The sequence below is a fragment of the Gymnogyps californianus genome, chromosome 2 (genome assembly GCF_018139145.2).
Source record: "Gymnogyps californianus isolate 813 chromosome 2, ASM1813914v2, whole genome shotgun sequence".
In the NCBI taxonomy this organism is placed as follows: Eukaryota; Metazoa; Chordata; class Aves; order Accipitriformes; family Cathartidae; genus Gymnogyps; species Gymnogyps californianus.
In genome coordinates this window covers 142,674,334-142,695,063 of record NC_059472.1, presented here as the reverse complement: position 1 = coordinate 142,695,063, position 20,730 = coordinate 142,674,334, and the positions used below count along the sequence as shown (strand labels likewise).

General features: G+C 38.8%; 1 protein-coding gene across 2 annotated transcripts in view; it reads left to right on the top strand.

Annotated features, from left to right (window-relative positions):
• The window catches only part of CDK14 (cyclin dependent kinase 14), a 319,176-nt gene that overhangs the window by 201,017 nt on the left and 97,429 nt on the right, over positions 1–20,730 (top strand). For both annotated transcript variants that reach the window (XM_050890973.1, XM_050890975.1), the window contains one exon: positions 13,818–13,881. In XM_050890973.1, coding sequence (XP_050746930.1) covers positions 13,818–13,881 — 64 coding nt within the window. The remainder of the gene's footprint in view (positions 1–13,817; positions 13,882–20,730) is intronic.

Genomic DNA, 20,730 nt, shown 5'->3' with positions numbered 1-20,730 from the left:
ATGTCCAAAAAAAGAGGTCTCATACAGGAATTGAGAGTAGGAGAATTACCTGACTAGGATCTTAATGCAGTAGGTAGTCTCAACCGTTTGAGTGTGAAATAAATAGAGCAGGTTTTGAAGTATACAATATTATGTTTCATTCTTGTTGCTTTGGTTCTTCCTTCCCCAGTCTTCTGAGTGCTCCATTTAAAATAGCTTGGAGGCCATAGCAAAGCTGGATTCTCTAGCTGTCAGTTACAGGAAGAAAAATGTCCTGTGTTCGCTATTTGTCTTTAGAGTGTGCGTGTATATCACTGTATAGCAGTATTTCTGGCAGTTGAGGTCTGTTTCCGAGTATATCGGAGAGAGCTAATAATATGTTTTGTGAGAACATAATGAGAATTCTTCACGGTGCTTTTTTGGGGCACAACATGATCCAAATGGCCATGGTGTAAACTCTCAAACCTGTCAGTTATGGAGCAGAACAGCATAAGGTAAATTCTTCACAGAGAGTGTAGTATGGTGCAATAGGTATGTTCTCACATAAATATGATTGCCCTGATGATGATTACATCCAGAGGAGAAATCAAAGGAGATTTTTAGGCATCTACTTATTGCACTGAAAGTTTATGGCTGGATTTCTATATCTTTTGATGGGTGAGAACTCAGTTGACCTTGTAAACTTTCAATTTGATTAAACTTTGCTGGGTCATAAAGAGGGATTTATGTTTTTAGAAATAACTCTTGCTCAATTCCTTTTAAAGTTATTTAAAAATATTCTGCAGTTACTTCCCTTCTTCAAAAGGGAATTATATGCATTGTAACTCATTTTCATCTTAGAACACATTATATTTGTGGTTTTTGTCTCTGTATATCCTGAATGTAATTGTTTTACAATAGCTGGTAATTGTGCTTTTCTCATAAGAGAAGGAAAAGTTGCATAAATTTTGTATCACTGAACTGGCCCTTCAGTAAAATCAGAGGGAATGCAGCCAGGGATTTTGTCAATCCGTTAGTTATCCTGCATGTCTCGTCTTGGTGTGCATCCATACAACACGTTGCCCTAATTACTTAAAAAGAGGCCTTAATAATTTGGATGTTGGAGATCCCAGGCATTTTGGTATAGTCTGCTTTGGTCTGATGACTTAGATATTTGGTTAATAACATTGCTGTGTTGCTGGACCGGCTCATTAGAGTGTGCTAGTATTGCTCCTTTCTCTTGGAAAGGGAGGGGTAGAGACAAGGTCCTGCTGACCTCACTGCATCATATCACTTTATCAACTGCTCAGCAGTTCAAAGCAGGGTAATAACTGTAGCCAGGGCAAATCCTCTTTTGTTTGTTTTATGGAGCTTTTCATTAAATCCCTGCAGTACCCTATTCCATAAAAATGATTTATCAGACCAGTGAATGTAGCTGAAAACTAAGGATAGTGAAACACTTGTTTCTTACTAGAGTCATCTCTTCTTTGGGCTTCATTTACTTTCAGTAAAATGTACTTTCAGTGCAGCTCCCTACCACTTTTGCTTTATATTATCTTATTCTTGGTAATGCTTTCATGGTTTTGTTGCTTTTGCAGCCTTTTAACTAGCTTAATGATAACATCATGCTGCTCATCTGCATTCCTCACATAGTCCAAGAGATCAGCTGTGCCTACACTGTTGAGACATTGATTTTTCTCTCTGGTAACTTGCGTAGTTACTTACCCTTGTTTCATTGGTGTAACATCTCCCTTTCTACTAATTCAGTGAGATCTTTAAAATTTAGCTCCGAAATGTTATGATTTGCCTTGTAATAGCAGCGTTGCTCATGTTAAAGAATTAATGCAGTCATTTTACTGTTCTTGTACCTGATCCCCCATCGTTTTTCAGCCTTTGTGTCATCAATTTTTCAGGCCATGCATTTCTGTGGACCTTAATGTATTGGGGGTGTGGGGTAAGAAACTGTAACTCCAGTCTTTCTCTTCCTCTCCATCATTATTGACTGCTAGCAGTACTGAAGCTTTTTGTCATGTGTCTGTGCAAATTTTCTTTTCTGTATTTGCATATCCTAGTTATTTTTTTATCCATTTCCCCCTCTGATTTGATTTTTTTGTTTTGTTTTTCTGACAAAGAGTGGACCATGATATGCAGGTGTTAAGCAGCTCCAGTCTTTCAAGGATTTGCCTTTCATTCATTCACACTTCATCACTGATTGTTTCAGTGCAAGCCCCCTCAATTCCTTTTGAAACTGTAGGCAGTATATTCTCCAAATCCTGCCCAGTCCTCGCAGCTCCCATCTCCAGTGAGTAAAGAGGAACGGTTCCAGCAGCTCCAGGGAAGTAGTTCCCTTTTGCCCAAAAGTGAGGCTGCAAAGAGCAAGGACTGCCACTGCAGCTGCCCTGCATGTGGCTTAGAGCAAGTTTAAATGGAGACAGGAGGTGACTACACCCTAATCCCTCCTGCCTGGTGTTTTTGAGAGCTCAGAAGTCACAGGCAAAGTTACTGAGTGCACTAATGTCAAAGCAAACAGATGGGTTCACTGAAGCTGGGAGTGCAGCTGCCTCTTCCAGTTGAGTGACACCTGCTTTCACCTTCATTTAAATAAGCAAAATGAAAAGTCTTAGGCCACCTGCCAGCTGATTGTTAAAGCTACAGCTGCTAAATGAGCAATAAATGGTTAAATCGCGGTTTCCGATTTTCAGAAAATTTGAGCATCTCAACATTCCACACTCTTTCAAAACCCGCTTCTGATCTGTACATTTGGGCATGTACCTCGTGGTGTCAGAGAAATGAACCCAACCCTCTTACTGGACTTGCAAGGAAATGGGTAAAGAAGGTGTCAGGTAAACGGGTAGATGCTCTAGCGAAGAATTCACTGGAAACTTCCAAAGTGCTCTGGAGTGAGGTGTGCTAGCTCGCTATGCTGCAGTGGAGGGTACGGGTTCTGTTCAGCCATAGCCTCCCCATTGATTTTACTGTCTTCTGGATGAGAATGAGTATCTCCCTGAGATTCTCCCCCAATCCCACTTAAAATGTCTCAGCTGCTTTTATAGCCAGTGTCTCTCCATCAGAAGTAGGCTGACATTTCCCCCGTTTTTAGGAAAAAAAAAATAAAATTCTATGCTACTTGGAGACTTTCATTTTTCATTCTGCTTGCTTGTTCTGTTCCTATGATTCAGAAGGATAGGCAGAAATATAAAACTCTTGCTTTTTTAGCAGCAAAATACTGCTGTTTGGAATGAATACACCAAGCATCATGCTGTGGTTTGTTGTAGGAGGCACACTTGAAACTGAATCACTTGAAATGGATTTTAGTGATAAGGTTAGACATTTTTAAAAGTGATTTGATTTGGGAATTCTGATAAGGTTCAGTGTGGGAATCAGCAGGATATTTAGACATCCAGGAAGAGTGCTCTTATATCCACCACATATACCCAGCACAATTGGAGCTCATTATTAATGCCCTCACTGTTTCAGAAATATTGTAACACCTGGACCTGCACATTCTTCAAATGGCAGCATGACTGGCTGCCTTCATTTACTGCAGATTGAACAAATGGTCGCTTAAAAAAACTTGACAAAATACCCACTGCTTCACTGGGCTCCATGTGGCTGCATGAATCTAATCAAAATTGAGATTATTACAAGATCAAGTCCTTAGCTGGCAAACTAAGGAGTTGGCAAACTTCTGGATGATCTGATCGGATTCTAGTATCATGCTGTTCTGTGATGCTGAGCACCAGGCTTAATATATAGGTCTCGGTATATGTTACCTCCCCAGGATTTTTAGGTGAGAAAAAGAATTTTCATGGTACTACGTTTTGGGGTTTTTTAGACAGTGAGCTCAGCAGCTCAGTTAGCCCAGCTATAATATTCTGTCTGCCTTAGTACAACAGTTTTCCTCTCCACTGCAAATGTATTTGTGTCACGTAAGCGGCACATGTCATGAGCTTCTATTGTGCCGTGCGTATGCTGTTGCTTGTGCATGAGGAATGGCGAGTCCTGGTGTGGTGTTGTAACGAGGCACGCTCGTTCCTCCGATGTGTTGTGACTGGGCACCAGGCCAGAGACAAAGGGTTTCCAGTATCCAAGAAGTACAGTGTGCTTCACTGCTTCAGAGTGGGGTTTTGCTCTGGGAAAATGTGAATTGGTTTCTATGAAAACCATTGGATCGGGTCTTGGTGCCGTGATAATCTTTATCAGGAATGGATGTGATCCCAAATGTGCTGGTTTGTTCCAACAGTTGTAGTTAAATGATGGTAAAGTGAAGAAACATAATTTTATTTTAAATAAAAATGTTTTCCTTGCTATTTTTATGATGATTCATAGGAAGATGCATAAATTTGGTCTAGTAATTATTTAAATAAGCTCTCCAGCTGAATGGCTGCTTTAAGCCCTTAAGTATCCTGATGCAACGGTGTAGCTTTGCCCGTGTCAGTGAGATTGGACACTGCAACACTTGGTAGGAATTCATGTGTGTTAACTGAGCCAGTTTTATGGTCTTCAAAAAGACCATAAAGCCAGTTTTATGATCCAAAAGCAGCATTGCTTTTCCGATAAGCCAGCGTTTCCAAAAAAACCCTGTGTAGTGCATACCTGGAATTCGAATGAGCCAGCTGCTGAGCCAGCACAGCAGAGCTTGTGGAAGTACATTTCATAAAAGCCTCCCACAGGCTTTTGGCTTTTTTTTTCCTCCCTTTTTTGGTTTAAACAAAAAAGTCAGTAAAATAGCTTGAAATAAATCTTTAAAGAGCATATTTAGGAGAGGACTGTTTGGGTGAGTTATTCCAAAGGCTTTATGACACAAAACAGGATAGGAAATCTGAAATGCAGAGTATATACCTTTCTGTACAGAGTAAATCAGAGCAAATTTTAAAGGATATGTAAACAAGCATGACTTGTGAGCCAGGGGGTCCTTCTGACAGAAAATTGCTGTCTTCCTTCTCCTTCGCAGTGAAGAAAACTGTTCTGTTTGTTCCCAAATGGTAAGGAAGAGACCTTCCAGCACAGAAAGCAGCAGCAGCTGCTTCTTCGCATGTATTAACGCCAAGATCTTCCTTGGTGAAATCATTCCCTCTCTGTAACCTTATTTGAGAGCTCACAAGCTCTGGTAATGCCAGAAGAGCAAACTTGTCTCCTTGGAGGAAGGGGAGAGAAATCTGTTGAGATCAGCTGTAGTCTTCTGCATGAGTTTTCTTCCTAGTCTTTTCCTGATCCACAGCTTCGAGGTCTACAAAAGCTTTCAAATTCTCTTCTCTTCTTACTAAGGATCAGTTTCATCTTGTTGAGGTGTTTTATAGTTTCTGCAGCTCCAAAGCAGATATCAGAGACACTGAGTCTAGTTTAATGTCAGGATTTTTTTCTTCTGGTGATGGGATTGTTTGCTAATGGAAGGAGACTCCTCAGCACTGGTGGCTGGGAAAGCTGGAGGGACAGGGTCTCAGTTCTGCTGCTTCAGCCGCTTCAGCATGGAGCATCTCTCACAGAGGAGCCCTCTTTTCACTTTGGAGCTAAACAGTGTCTCCTTTTAGCATGTACTATGCTTTTTAATTAACTTGTAATTTGGCTAAATTGCTGCATGGTTGCACTGGTTTGAGGGAAAGTGCAGCCTGTCAGGAGTTTGCCTTTTTTCCTTTTGCTGCTAATTTCAGATTCTCTCTCTACAGCATAGGCCCCTCCATTTTCAAAATAAGTTTGCCAAATCCTGTTTTCTTAGTGTTTTTAGCATTCATCTCATTCACAGAAATCTTTTAGTAAGAATCACTAAATAAAAAAAAAGTTTCTTCCACCATGTGAACCTTTATGAAAGTTGTAAGTTACTAAAATAGGGCGTTACGACGAGATGTGCTGACTACCTGTAGGAGGAGGATGCTACAGCCCAGTACAAGTTGTTTCACACTTGCTTTTTTCTCATTGTGAAATTTAGATTAAATTACTCTGGTTTTGCTCTCTCTCCAGTTTAGATTGGATTATGGACAGAATTAGTTTCTAAAAGTCATCCCATTGACAGTGCTGTTCCTGTGATTCAAAGTGTAGTATGTATTTAGTAGGTCCTTTTTGGAATAAACAAAACTCTCCCCTGACTGAGCAGTTAAGGCAACTGGCATATCAGACCTTGGCAGTGCTTTGTTGTAAGGCTGGGGATTTCATTTAATCCTGTCCTGATGGTCTGCAGTGCTGGGTCTGTGGTGATGCCTGCTCTGTTCCTCCCTCTCCTCCTCCTCCCAGCTGTCGCGCCCAGCTCGTGCAGAGAGAGTAGGTAGAGCCTGGCTCTGTGAAGGCGGACAAGCGTGTTTATGAAGTCTCCAGTCCCCGTCGTCTTCCTCATGTTAGCACAGTTGCAGTGGTGTCTCTGCCAGGGTCCCTCAAAAAGGTAGCTGTGGTTACCATGGGTATGAAGAGAACGATGAGTTTGTTTACTTGTGCCACAAACAGCATGGAAACAGTGTTGGGATAAATTTATTTTTATTTTTTTTAAACTTTTTGATGCAGGCAACTACTCAAATATCATTTATATACACAAAGTAAGGTTGGAAAAATCACATATTAAAAAGGTTTCCTGGCAAGACTTCTTTGTATTTTGCCTCTATGGGGAAAGGATGTTAAGAACAGTTGGGTCTTTTACTGTTTCAAGTACCTCGTTTTTCATCCTTGACAGAGCTAAAGCACAAATATTAGTTGAACTTCATTTTTTTTAATTAATGTGTGTTGTTAAAATTTTCTGGGAATGTGGATAGTAATTTCATGTTTTGCTTCCCTCATCCATACTGGCACATTACCTAAATGTTTTTGAAGCCAGCTTCATCATAAATCACTCCTTATGCTCAAAGCAAGTGGTTTTATTACCCACGTATAATGGAATGACGATATTCCACTTGATGCTTGAGAGTCAGCCTTTTGTTGTAGGTGAACCTCATTCTGTTCTTACTGCTTCTTTTTTCACTTTAGAGAATAAGCCTCAGTAAGTTCTATTTTTTCACAAAACAGCATCACTTTACATACAGCAGAAACTAGCTTATGGGGTTGGTGAGGAGGTGCCTTCTCTCTTTTTTGTTGCTGTTACATCCTGTACTCATTGTCTGTGTAGCAGGTACTTCTTAGAGCTCTTGAAAGAATTTAATACTTTTTTTTTTAAGACAATGATTAGATCATCCACAAAATAACTTGCAAAAGAAATACTCCAATCAGCTTGTTTTCTAACCAGCCTTGTTTTCTCTTAAATCCATAATTCTGATTTAATGTCCTGAATGAATGCAGATCACATTAAACATATTCTGCTACACATTACCATTGTGCATATAAAATGGTGGTTGTTGAATTTCTTTTTCCTTTTACCATGTATCATCACTGCAAGTTTTTTTTATGACTTTGATAGCATTTACAGGAACATAAGGAAGCAAAAAATACAACCTGTTTTATACATAAAATGAAGAATAAGAATTTGAAAGTCTGATTTTGTCGGTAAAGAATTATGGGCTCTTGTTTAACACTTTTGTTCTGAAGATGAATCATACAAGTTACATTACATTTTCTATATGCTTAATATGTTGCATCTCTATTTCACTGGTATTTTCTTTCTTACCTGTGTGGGAATAATGAAGGGATGTTTTGATGACAGTTGACTGAAAAAATACGGAAAGAGTTTCCTATGTAAGAAAAAATATTTTTTACTAAAATACAGTTTTCAGGCTCTGAACAAGGCCTTTGGTGTTTTCCACATGGAAGGAGACTGCCTTGATCACACAGTCTCACTTCAGTTGTTTTAACTTTGAATTGATGTGGATTCCTGGTTTAGGAATTATATGTAATTTTTGCCATTCATTTAATGAAGTAAGGCTTCAATATTTTAAATCTCAAGGACAATGAATAGGCATATGGTCTTTATTTTTCATTAATCCAAATAAATATATTGTTGCCATCTTAGCTGATAGACATTGTTTCTGTAACGAAAAATGAGGTGACTTCATTGCAGCTGGGAACCCTGGAAAATCCACAGCCTTCCAAAAGTTAAAATGTGTTCGGCCTCAATCTAACAAACGCATAAGTGCATTACACAAACTGATAGATTTATTGTCCCTTACGGAAACTGAACTGCTAAGCTCCTGATATGAAGAAACGACTGGTATTGAGGCAATTCCATTTCTGTCTCTATCTTTTGGATATTAAACTTGACACTCAGCTGTCATCCATCGTGCCCAGCAGAGAGTTGAAGGAAGCCTCACTGCAGTTGTCAGTCAGCAGGCTCTGAGTCAGCATGCATAATACACAAATAGTTGCTGAATTTTTTTTTAACCCGTTACGCTAAGACCAAATGCTAAGCTGAAGGACAGAGTTCCTCCTTTGGTCTTCACTACTACATGTACTTTGTGCTCACTGACATTATCAGGTGGTAATACAACACTTTCCCTGATTGTGTAAAATGTGGTTAAGATCTACCTAACAGTAACTCCTCAGGAGGGGAATGTGGCAGTAGGTGGATCATCTGGGCAAATGGCTTAGCACCAGGACAGACTGCGAGAGAGAGAGATCACATGAGCTTCTCCTCTTCCAGACCAGATGGGAAATTCCATGTTCAGAGGTGGCTCTGGGAGTGATGGAGCTGCCATAGCAAAACTCTGGAACTCACACTGCTTCTCAAGAGCCAAATCTAAAGCAGTAACGTACTTTCCTCTAATGAAGAGAACTCCTAGGTTTTTGACTAAGTTGAAAGCTTCAGTAGATATATATGTTTTGGAAGAACATAGCAGATTTTGGTTGAAAAACAACATCTGAAACCTCCAAATCTCACTCAACAGAAAAAGATTGCTGATTTGGAAATGGCTCTGCAATACTTATCCTCTTCCTCTTTTTATTAAGTTTGGTTCCTCAGACAGCTATAGTCTCCCATGGTACATCACAGCCAAGGACTCACTAAATGCAGTATGTTTTACCCAGCAAATAGGAAGACTGGAACAGAAATTTTGATGATCCTTAAAAGGAAAAATAAAATAACATTATTACAGCCAGCTTGTAACTTTTCCTAGTTAAAATTCTAGGGCATTTTTCAACAAAACTCTCTTTTTATTAAAGGAAAAAAAAAAAATTCACTCTCCTGACATTTTTTTGACTAAACTTTGTTTGTTCATCAAGTTGACCTAACATGAAAAAACTTGAAAATTCAGCAAATTGCTTAGCCTGATTTCCATAAATGTTGTCTAAGGAAAGGCAGCTCATTTGCATGCTGATCTTCTTTTTCATTCTGCTCTGTTGCTACAAAACCCTGAATAACACCACAGGCTGCGTGTTCTTTGTCTTGCTGCAGTCCAAACCATCGCCTGTCTTGAGGATCGTCAGATCTAACAAGGGTTAAAGCATTATTTCAGTAATATACAGCTTTGTATATTCAAAAGTTGTAGTGCAAATGGAAATGCTTGTTGTTTATTAATTATGCCAGCACTTGGGAAAGAGCTGGTGGGAAAGATTTCCACTGCTGTTCATCTCACAAGAGATTCAGATGACTTCTCCGGACAAATTGTTACCCAGAATGACCTTGTTACATGGCAGTAATAGCAAATGGTTTTGCATTTGAAGCAGAATACAGGACAACATGACTAATTGTGTTGGTAGAGTGGCATAATGGTCACCGTAAAATAATGATTCCCTTGCACACCAGGGAGCAGGTTAATTAAGGGAATGATGAGTCTCTGTAAAATCAGATGCAAAAAGCAAACAACTTTTTTCTTACATTAAAAAATTAAGGCAATGCAATAGACCTTAATGCATTTATGTTGCCTTCCCTGGGAAATCTTTCTATATCATGCTTATGTATGGAGATTTGAACAGCAGGTTCTGTTTTCATAACTTTCTGCCAAACTGTAACAATGTCAACTGGCAGTAAGGATATTTGGCCCTCAGTACCCTGATGTATTGTAAATCTGTTATTTTCATATAAATAGATTTCTCACCCTACAAATTAGATTAGAATCTGATCCTGATTTTGAACAGCAAGTTTCAAATGAGAAGCTCATTTTATCTCATTTGTTAGGGAATAAAAGAGCCCGGAGTGTTGTACGTAGTGTGGAACAGTAAAAGCCCAGTACGTTTTGGAGTTTTCTTTACAGAAACCATAACCATCCTGGTCCCTGGATAACATTAAATCCATTCCAAATTTAAGAATTGTAGATTATTCTTGTGTTAGTAATTCAGTTAAAACAATAGGATATCAAACCATGCACGTTGAATGTTTACCTCACTGAGAAGCAAATTATCAGTAGAGAAAGCAAACAAGTTAGTCTTATTTTTTTCAAATAATTCTCAATGGTAAATAAAAGCTTATTTCCAATATTAAGTTGGGGCTTGATTGCCATGACAGTGGTGGTTATTGTCATGGTTTTGGAACATGAAATGGAAAGAAAAAGTGTTAAAATGTAGAAGAGACAGAACTCCTGGTGGCATGCTTGGGATGAGAACTAAGTGGCGGACCATGAAATGATAGTCAGGGCTAGGAGGTCACCTGTAAAATAACAGCTCCTGGTGTTCAGTTGTCCCAGGCTGCTGTCTCCTGTATCTTCTACTTCTGCTGGTTGCTGTAAGGTTAGACTTGCTCTCCAGCACTGGCTGGGTAACCAGTGGTTTGCTACAGCTGGCTCCCTCATATAACCAGTTAGATGCTAAGATGTTGCCAGTGGTTTGGTCTGGATAATCAGTCTTAACCACTAAACCAGAAGACTGTTGGGTTCTCCCTTCCTCCTCCGCTTTCCTTTTCCCTGTTGGTCCCTTAATTCACTTCTGTAAGCCACAAAACAAGGCAGATCCTTCTCCACCGTGGTGTTACATGTTAACTCCACTTTGCTTTGTTTATAGCAGGTGTCAAAACTCATTGCTTTGGGTTGCCTAATCCCACCTCATCAAAACGAGATTGATTGCTGCTTAGAAGCATCACTTGCAAGGTGATGCTTACAAATCTCTTTATGTTGACATACCTGTGGGCAGTGACTGTTTCATCTTCTCCAAAACCATAGTTGTTTCACTCCTGCCTTCTCTTCGTTGTTTGTTTGTTGATAGTCACATCTTGTGAATGTCTGTATTGTGCATGTTAAAAATTGTGTGGAAGAAGGATGATCTTTATAGTGTTTGTACAATGCATTAAATACAGCGTCTGGATCCTTGCCTGAACTACCAAGTGCCCATACCTTAAAAATGGTAGGCATTTAGATGATAGAAAACCCTAGTTGGTTTTAGCCCGACTGCTACCCTTGACAGAAGGTACAAATATTGTAGGTTGTTTGAGTACTCCAATGCACAGAACTTGTTTGTAGCTGGCTCTTAAACACTGTAGCAGCAGATGTGCTGGAATATTATTAAAGAAATGGATTGCACAACTAGTGAAACAAAAAATTCTGAGTCACACAAGATTCATTACAAAAGTGATCTCCCATCAAGCCCTCTGTTACTGGACCTGATGGTACTTTGAAAATCAGAATAATCCATTTCTTAGCTCCAAGACATTAAATTGGTCTGATAAATATTCTACCTTGCACAGGAAGTTTCAGATTTTGTTAGCTGTTTTTAATATTCATCTGTACAGTGCCTTAGCTGCCTATGTCTCATCTAAAATAAGAGATGATTAAGAACACATATTTAGAAGGATGTGGCTAATTTTCTTATATTCATAACGTTTCATGAGATAATATTCCTTTGATTTGCTAAGAGGGGTTGCAAAGTTGAGGACCGTATTTCTTTCTTTAAACTGAGGATGCAAGAATCTCTGTTTTTAATCCACGGGCTCCCTCTCCTGGTCTGGGAGGTGCTTGGCACCAGAAGCTTGATTAATGTAGAAGCTAAGTGAAAGTTGTTTGCAAATGGATTTAGTGACATAGTGTCAACGGTGTCTCCTAACTTCTTCTATGTTTAATGAGAGAATTGTTCTCTCCCTAATAGCAATAATGAAATGAAGACGGGTGTTGTGATGAATCAGGGCTGCAGGGCCAGGTTTATCTTATTCAAAGCCGATTAAGACATATTTCACAAGGAGTGAAAGCAATGTCCTATGAACAATATTTAAAAATAAAATCAGTGAACTTGCATATCCAAATAACCACATGAACGTATACTGTCTAATTGCACTGATACTGTCATCTTTGTTTCTCTGACACCTTGGTGCTCTGCTTTCACCTCCTACTGGTCATACTACATCTAAATTGGACTATTTGCTTATTGTATTTGATAGTGGAGAAAAACGATCTTTGCATTAACATTCTTAATTAGAAACACGTTAGTATTGTAAATTGCTTAACAAATTTGAGGTGCTAGAGTCATAAAGCATACCTTGTAGGTAAGAATTGTATCTGTTTAAGAGGTCACTTACTTTTGCCTCAAGTTTTTAAGCCCATTTCTAAATTTTATGAAATAAATTTCTGGCAGAGTTGAAGAGAAATTTTTTTGTATTTTAGCTTCCCAGTTTTGCTTCTAAGAATTTTTTTAAGCTTGAATTTATCGACATGAACAAATGTTTACATAGCTTAAGAAGTGCAACAAATATTCTAGAGTGGTCATTCCCTTAATGCTCTTAATGCATATGTATATTGCAGCAGACACAATTAAAAAAAAAAAAAAAAATCTCTTCAGCTCCAAATAATTGGAAGTAGATGTCTTGTAGCTTGCCCTGAAGCAGCATAAACCTTGACATACTTGGAGCAAAGATTTTCACACTAACTTTGTGCTTGTTTTGTGCTGATGTAAGTGACCACAGAATGTCAGTGACTCAAGATACGCAGGTCCAAAAGATTTATTCAGAAGATCTGCAGCGCAGGTAGGGGCAAGGCTGGCAGGGGAGTTTATACATTTATGACAATGCAAAACAAGCACCAGACTGGTGTGAAATGCTTTCACTTTAGAATATAAGCCTTTTATTCCATGGCCTGAGATTATAACAAATATTGAAAACAGTCCCTAGGATTTTCATTCATGTTAGAAATTGGGTGTAAATTTGTAACAAGAAAGATCCCACTAGTGAAATATCAAATTCCACAAATTATTCAGAAATGCATTTCTAAAGCTTCTAATTTAGGTGTTCCTCTCAGCTCCACTTAAAGCAAGCATTGACAGTTATGTCTTATGAAGCAAAACCAGGTTTGGGAGAGCTAATTACAGCAGTTCTCTCAATTTACTTATTATTTGTGCCAAAGACATGGAGGGTGAACTTTTATGTGAGCAATGGATATAAAATGCACATGAGAGGTGTTAAATACTTGACCACTGAAAGTTGGTCTGACTTACACTACAAGAAGGAGAACAGTTGAAGTGAATAGAGACAAAGCATAATGCATGAGTCAATAAGTCTGTATTTCCTAAAAATTTACTATTTTAATGTGTACTACATCCACTTAAAATGAAAACTATTCGCTGTGTATTCTTGTTCATGCCATGCTCTTGGTCATCTGCTTCACCATCTGTGCAAATCTTTTATCCTAGCATAGGTATCTGTTCATCTTATTTAAGTTTACAGGGATTGAAATTATTTCTGAGCTAAAATATCTAGCCTCTGTAACGCCAGCACTCTGAGGTATGCAGGTAGCTTGACACTTGTCAATGTCATACTTTAACATGTATTAGTTAAATAGACAACCTGACAGGAACACAGCACCGTTATGTGCTTTACTGGCTCCACTGGTACCTTGAAACCGTGGTAATCATTTAACTTTTTGTACCCTCTTCCTCCCCACCTTCCCCCAGTAATTAAGCCTATTTAGAGTTTAGATTATAAGGTACATTGAGCTTACAATGAGGGGTGGCTTTATGCAATGCTATGACTTGTTAAGTCTTTTCCATTAAAGCAATGTGTGGTTTTTTTCTTTTTTTTTTTCTCTTTTTGTGCACAGGTGCTTGGAACACCAAACGAAGATACGTGGCCTGGAGTCCACTCTTTACCCCATTTCAAACCAGGTAGGTTGAAGTACCAAGTTCATCCAAATTCTCTTCCTGGAAATACAGGACACAGATAATTACATCCCCACCCACAAGCTTCAAAATGACGTGGTACACAGTGCATGAACCATAATGCACTTTTTCTAGTTGCTTACTTTTTATTGTGCTCAGGGTGGGGGATTTTCTTTTGTTTAATTTCTTTGCTGTCTTTTGCATTTTCTCCTGTTTATTACAGTATGAACCCTGACCTGCTTGCATTCCTCAGTCACTGAGTATCGTACCTTTCAGATTGCTGGTAGGCTGATTCCTGATCAGTATTACTTTTCCACTGACCACCCTGAACTTTGAGGAATACTAAAGGAAACTAAAGAGTAGAGAAAAGACTTTGTGAAACCTGAAGTTACTACTAGATCATCTGTTAGTACCTTTCTACAAAAGTTCAGTTTTTTAATGTGCGTTGTACTTGAAGTTGTCATATTCTACAACCATTCTTGAAAAGCTGTTTCACCATCTGATACCTTTGTGTGAGAGGGAGCAGTTTGTTCACTAGAGACTAAAAGTACATGATCAGCTTCATTATGCTATGTATGTATGCATGCATATATATGTAGTATATATAGTCTTGTGAACTTTTGAGTGGAGTTCTTAAAAATACTGGTTTTTAAACATGCCAAGCAGGCGAATGAGTAGGAGACGTGTTGGCTGGTGGGGGTGGTGAAATACTGGAACTGGTTGTCCAGAGAGGTTTGACATCTTCATCCTGTTCAAAACCTGACTGGACAGGGCCTGAGCAGCCTGAACTTGTTGGACCTGCTGTGAGTGGGTTTGGACGAGATGGTAAAGAGAAGGTTACTAGATGCCTTCAGATGAAGCACTTAATTGGCTCCCAGTATATTTTACTAGGATGAGTCTTCAGTTTATAATCGTATGACTAAAGTCTGGAAGCGAGTGACAGAATTGACCCAGGAATGCAATTTCGGATGTTTTTGTCCTTGCAGGCCTAAGGTCTCTCAGTAAACTCCTGGTTCTCCTTTACTGCAGATGATAGTCCCTTCAGCTTTTGTCATAAACTGTGACAACCTCGCATCCTATGTCATTTAAACCTAATTTCCAAGTCATCTTATAGGTCGGACATGAAGAAGAAGATTCCCTTTTCATTCCAGCCTGTCTTATTCGTCAGATCTGCAGGATCATAGTGGCTTCTTTGGGGCAGCAAAGAGGCAGGAGATGGGGCAGAGGAGTTGAAAAGGACAAAGAGATCTAGGCAGCTCTCAAGAGAGACGGAGAAACAAATATATTGTAGGTCTTCTTACCCTGATAGTAACACAAAGCCTCGAGAAAAGGGAAGGCAGGCAGCTTTATTGCACATTGCTTTTCAGTCTCTGTCCTAGTGCTGTCTTATTGCTGTATAGTGAAATTACTCTTTAATGCTCTCTAGTGAATTAGTACAACTTCTTTAACAAGTACATTTTTTCACTGTAAAAATACTACAGTGTTGTTCCCTAAATCAGTGTGTCATTAAGTCTACAGGCTTTTGTGTTTCTCATTCTTGGTACTGATTAAAAGGTGAGCATATACACAGAATCCTTACAGAAATATAGTGGTTTCTAACAGTAGTCCAAAGACATTGTTTTTATCCAAGAATGGTAAAGAGGAGAGAAAACCTGGAGGTGTCAATGAGTGCTCTTTGGGTTTGTTCCTGTTTTTATTCTTCTGTGTGATACAGGAAAAGTTTTGAACAGTAGATGGCAGCCAAGAAATTTCCTGGTTTCATTTTTCTGTTTGGCTTCCAAGTGTGTTAAGGGATGTGGGTTTATTACCACAGAAGAACATCAGGAAATAAGTCTACAGTAGGCGCTTCATTAAATCTAATTTTTATACAGGCATTGTGTTAACCTTGCTTTTATTTTCTCCGTCCCAGACTATGGATTTTGCCAGCTATGAATACATAATATTTATATAAATGCAGAATGGGGACAGGAGGAGAGATGCCACCAAGACAGAAAATGGTCACTCAGTATTTTCACCATTTCTGCATGGTATAGTCTTTGTTCTCTTGGATCCTTTCCATATCTGTGAAGTATGTAGATTTGCAAGTCAGAGTAATTACTATTCTCGCTGGCAATTATTTAATCTTTCTAGGGCCTGTTAATGCAAAGCGCTGAGCTCCTTAATTCCTGTACATTGTGGAGGTCTGCGAGCACTCCAAAGGAAAAAGCCCTCTTCTGTACACATACTGTTTTCTGCACTCCCTTTGTACTGCCCTATATCCTTCATGGCCTTGGTAAAATGGACTTTTTTTTGTCTTACAGTTCCTTATTTGCTGATTTTAGAAATTACAGCAATAGAAAGCATAATCTAACTGGACAACCAAAACTTGGCTTACATACCCCAAAACTGAGTAATTCGACTTTATGCTGGTACAGTGTGGAATGGTTAGAGCAGCAAAACACATCACCTCTGGGATCATACTGGGGTACCAGCATCTAAAGCATGCTCTGCACAAAGTGCTCTGACCTATGGGCTGGGCTGGAATTACACTATTTGCTCATGCCATTAGGGTCGTTGGAGCTGTTTGGTCATGGCTACCAGGTTCTCTGTTGCTTCTTAAAAAAATGCTTTCCTTCATGCCACTCTGTGCACAAAAGTTTTCTGGCTATGGTAAGGCAGCTTGTCCCCTTCCACAGGTGCTCAGCCAGCCATGCTCCCCTCTCTGTTGGTCTGAAATTGTTGTTACACGCTAGAGAAAATTTCCTCGGTGTATGGGACTGAAAGTCTTTTCTTTCCCAACTGACTTCTTTGGAGCAAAAATGGAGGTTAATGCTTTAATAATACATTTAAGATGACTTAATCTTTTCCTTTCCTTAGCAGAAGAATGCAGGAGGGAACCTGAAATGTCTTGCCAAATCTGAACCAATTCCATTATTCTTTAAGATTTGTGAAATTACTGCATTTAAATATAGATGATATGGGGTTAAGTAACTCCTGTGCTTCGCGTGTCTTTGTGAGTTTTAAGACTGATAGCTGCAAACAGTAAGTGTGATAAATTGAGAAGTGCAGAGAGCACTGATGATGAGGGTATCAACATCCACTCAGGCAAGGCTTTGATGCTATAAACTGAGTTGTGTAAGCATAAAACAATAGGATTTGAACAGAAAGTATCAGTGATAAATAGTTACTACAGTTTAAAAAATGCTAGGTACATTAAATGCCTGTGGAGTTGGGAAGACTATTGAAAGTGGAAACAAAATTTCATTGTATTTCTTGTTTGCTTACAGACTTAAATAACTAATTTTCATGCTGTGATTTGATAGGGCACAGTCCTGTACTGCAGAGAGCTAATCACAGTTTACTAGGAGGAAAATGAAAAACATGGCATTAGTCTCTTCTCTACTAGAGTGGCCAAGGGTCTGATTATTATGGAAAGCAGCCAGTGCATAAACAATTATGATCTCTGACATCTTAATATACGGGAACATTTCTGAGGCTGAATAAGAAATGTGTTCCTAAGGCTAGCTGTGGGTCGCTCGACATCATCTAAACCCCTAACCTCAGTGATTTTAACAGCCTGTAATTGTGAAAATAAAATGGCCATAATTTGTTTTCTCTAATTCTCAAATTTCTCAGAAAAGTCAGAAAACAACTTGTATTTTATCTGCTTGCTTTGAGATCTTTGATTACTTTCTATCTTACAAATACTCTAAGTAATGTGGGAGATATGTTGGCCTCATCTTTGAGCTTTCTCTGCGCCTCAGCCTTGGTCCTCTCAGTTTGTGTTTGCACCTGTGCACACAGACAGACATGCACACATGTCCTGCTTAGTACACTACTTAAGGATAATCTAAATAATGCATTTGAAAATCCTGAAATACTTCAGAAGTATTTCAGTAACTTCAGGTTACCTCTGTGATTCACTTTGAAGCTGTTATGACTGCTATAATCTTGAGTGGGTCTTCCTGTACTCACGTATCACCAAAGAAACCCAGCCATTCTGGATCACTGTGAAAGTAAATTATCTGCCCTCAAATAAGAAGGCAGTTCGAGGAAATTATGAAAAAGTGTTAGGTGCTGTTTCAATAAAATCTTGAGGTTTCATCCAGCTTAGAAGCCCCATGTTACAGGTTATTGGACAGAGACACTGTAAATGATGAACATGACCCTCTGACACATGACTTGGAGAACATGTTTTCACTATTTATTCTTTTGTTACGATACATTAAGAAATATGTAGATTTGCTGCACTAAAACAGATCCAACCACTAATCGTATCACTGGACCAATATCTCCAAGAACGAAATGAAAGTAGGCATGTGCTATGTCTCATCTGCGTGAGTGGAGATGAAGCAGTATTCCAAAACAAGCTGCTTCCTTACCAGTCTTGTGTCTGAGTCTTCCTGATTTTTGTGTATTTTTCTCTGCATTGTCATTAAATCTCCCATTTTTCTTAGTCTGGAGTCTTATCTTCTTTTCTTCTCCAGCCATTTCTCCTGGATTCAGAGTCCTGCCCAAATAATTGAGCAAGATAAGCCTTTGGATCAACATCTACACTTAAGTCAAGTTTTCACTTTTCCTACATTGTCAATTAGTGTTTGGGACTGATACTGCATAACCTCCATCCTGGGAAGTTAAATAGAGATTTATCAGAAGGTACTGTCAGTGAGCAAAGTGGGAGAAGGTAAGATATGGTCACAACAAAAGATAAATGAAGTGATGGTGGCCATGAAGAGATGGTAATGGTCAAGGAGAAGAAGTAACTTGTTAGGAAGGTGGAGAAAACATGAGAATGCTTTCTAATGTTCACTGTGCATCAGTTTCCTTACAATACTGTTTCCAGGTGAAAGGAAGTTAAAAAATTAATCTTGGGCTGATGGTGTAAGAGCCTGAACCTCACTATGTTCAACAGATGATCAGGTATAATATAAAGTAATACACCTGAAAAGGTGCCTTTATGAGACAATGGAAACATCTACTGAGCACTGATTTTTAAAAGAGAATCCCTAAAGTCAGGATGAAAAGAGTTAAGAGAAAGAGACTCTCCTTAAGGAGAAAGCGGAAGACAAAAAGAAACTAGAGCGAGAAAACAGTATTCATAGGAAGTACTGCATAACAGGGAGTCTGCCAGAGATTGACAGATACTTCGTGGATTTATTAAAAAATCCCGAGTCTGTGACTGACAAAACCACTGCAGAGCTGGTGTTCTGACTCAGGAATTCTGCTTTGCTTCCCATGTGATCAATAAATATAGATTTGGTTTAGAAATATGATCTGTCTACCTGCATCTTAACAGCTGATTGATAGCCAAGTTTTTTCAAAGGATTAAGTCTTCATTTAGAGCAGGGCTGGGCTGAGAGACTAAACTCCTTTGGCACAAACCCATGGAAATACTGTATATGAGGACATACAGCTTTTCAAACTTTCGTAACAGTTTTTCCTATAGAGTTTCACCAAAGCCTGTCAACAATTTGTTACATGCTGAATAAATATCTTGTTTGTTTACATCTACACTGATGCCAGGGAATGTTCCCAGGCGACGTGGGAGTCTCTGCTGTTAAACTGTTAGAGCAGCGTCTGGCATGCTTTTAGCTCATGACAACTAGCACTTCCAAATAATTAATTCCTGGGCATGGTTTGGGAGCTAGTGTTCCTGTTCCCCGTAAGAAGGAAGTTCCCACCTCCTGTATTGAAGGATGGAGGTGGAACGGTGCTGCAGTAGTATGGACACAGGACAGTGATGGTGTCTCAGCCAGACAACAGTCATGAGCACATTTAAATTACTGGTATAGATGTAGTCTTCAAGAATTTGAGTACTTGAAGAAGGGAGAGAGGGGGATCTGTAACGGAGAATTAATTTCAAATTTCTCCCCCTCTTCTTTAGTTTTGGAAAAATTGTAATATTTGGTGTTCCCTCAAGTCTGTGGTATCCACAACCCAAAGGAAGCGTTGTCAGTGTTTTCACCATTCTTTAAACAAAATTGCACGAAACTGAAAAGTTAAAGTAACTATTATATATGCAAAGGAGCCAGGGTGAGCACTGCTAGAAGGCAGAACCATTTAATATAAAAGTCCAGTGCTTTAGACAATGCTGGCTATTAAAATTACATTTTCTACTCATTGTCAGTAGGGAGTTTAGAAAACATCATCTATCCTTCCTCTTTACACAACCTGTGCTCTGCTAAAGCAGGTGCTTTTGGAAGGGAGGGGAGGGGATGGGCTTGGAGGGTGGGGAGTTGAAGTAATTTTTCTCAAGACATTTGGTATACAAAAAAGCAAAGTTTAACTCATGATTATGATAAAGCTCCAGTTGTGATTGAACTTCAATAAAAACTCTAATTGCACATTAGTGCTGCAACTAGTGCTTGAAAATTTGCTTGTCAGCATGGATGCATGTCTTTATATCTTTAGCTAACATAATTTAAATATTTTTAGGATTGAGTCTTTAATAAAAATAGTATATGAGTCTTAAATATCACAATACAGTGTTAGTGACTTTAGACTTTTAATTTAAATGTAAAGAAAACCCGTTTAAAGAAATCATGCATTAGACTTCAAAATATTAATTATGGTGATGTTTAAATATTTGCATTTAAGCTAATCACATTTGGTTTTAAATAGAGAAGAACATTAATCAAGGAATGCATATTAGCCGGCATGTTTTGATTAACAACATAAAAAATGCCTTGAAGTCAAACTGCATTTTAAGTTCTTTGGTTTAGACTAGAAGGTGATTATCAACAGTGCTAAAAAGGAGCTAAAAAATCAAAATGTAGTCTGCTTCTAATTCCTTATGTAGCTTTTCTTGCCTATTCTAGGTCCTTTCAAGGCAAACGTGGCAAAGGTATAATAGTTCATGTGTTTTTCTGACTGATA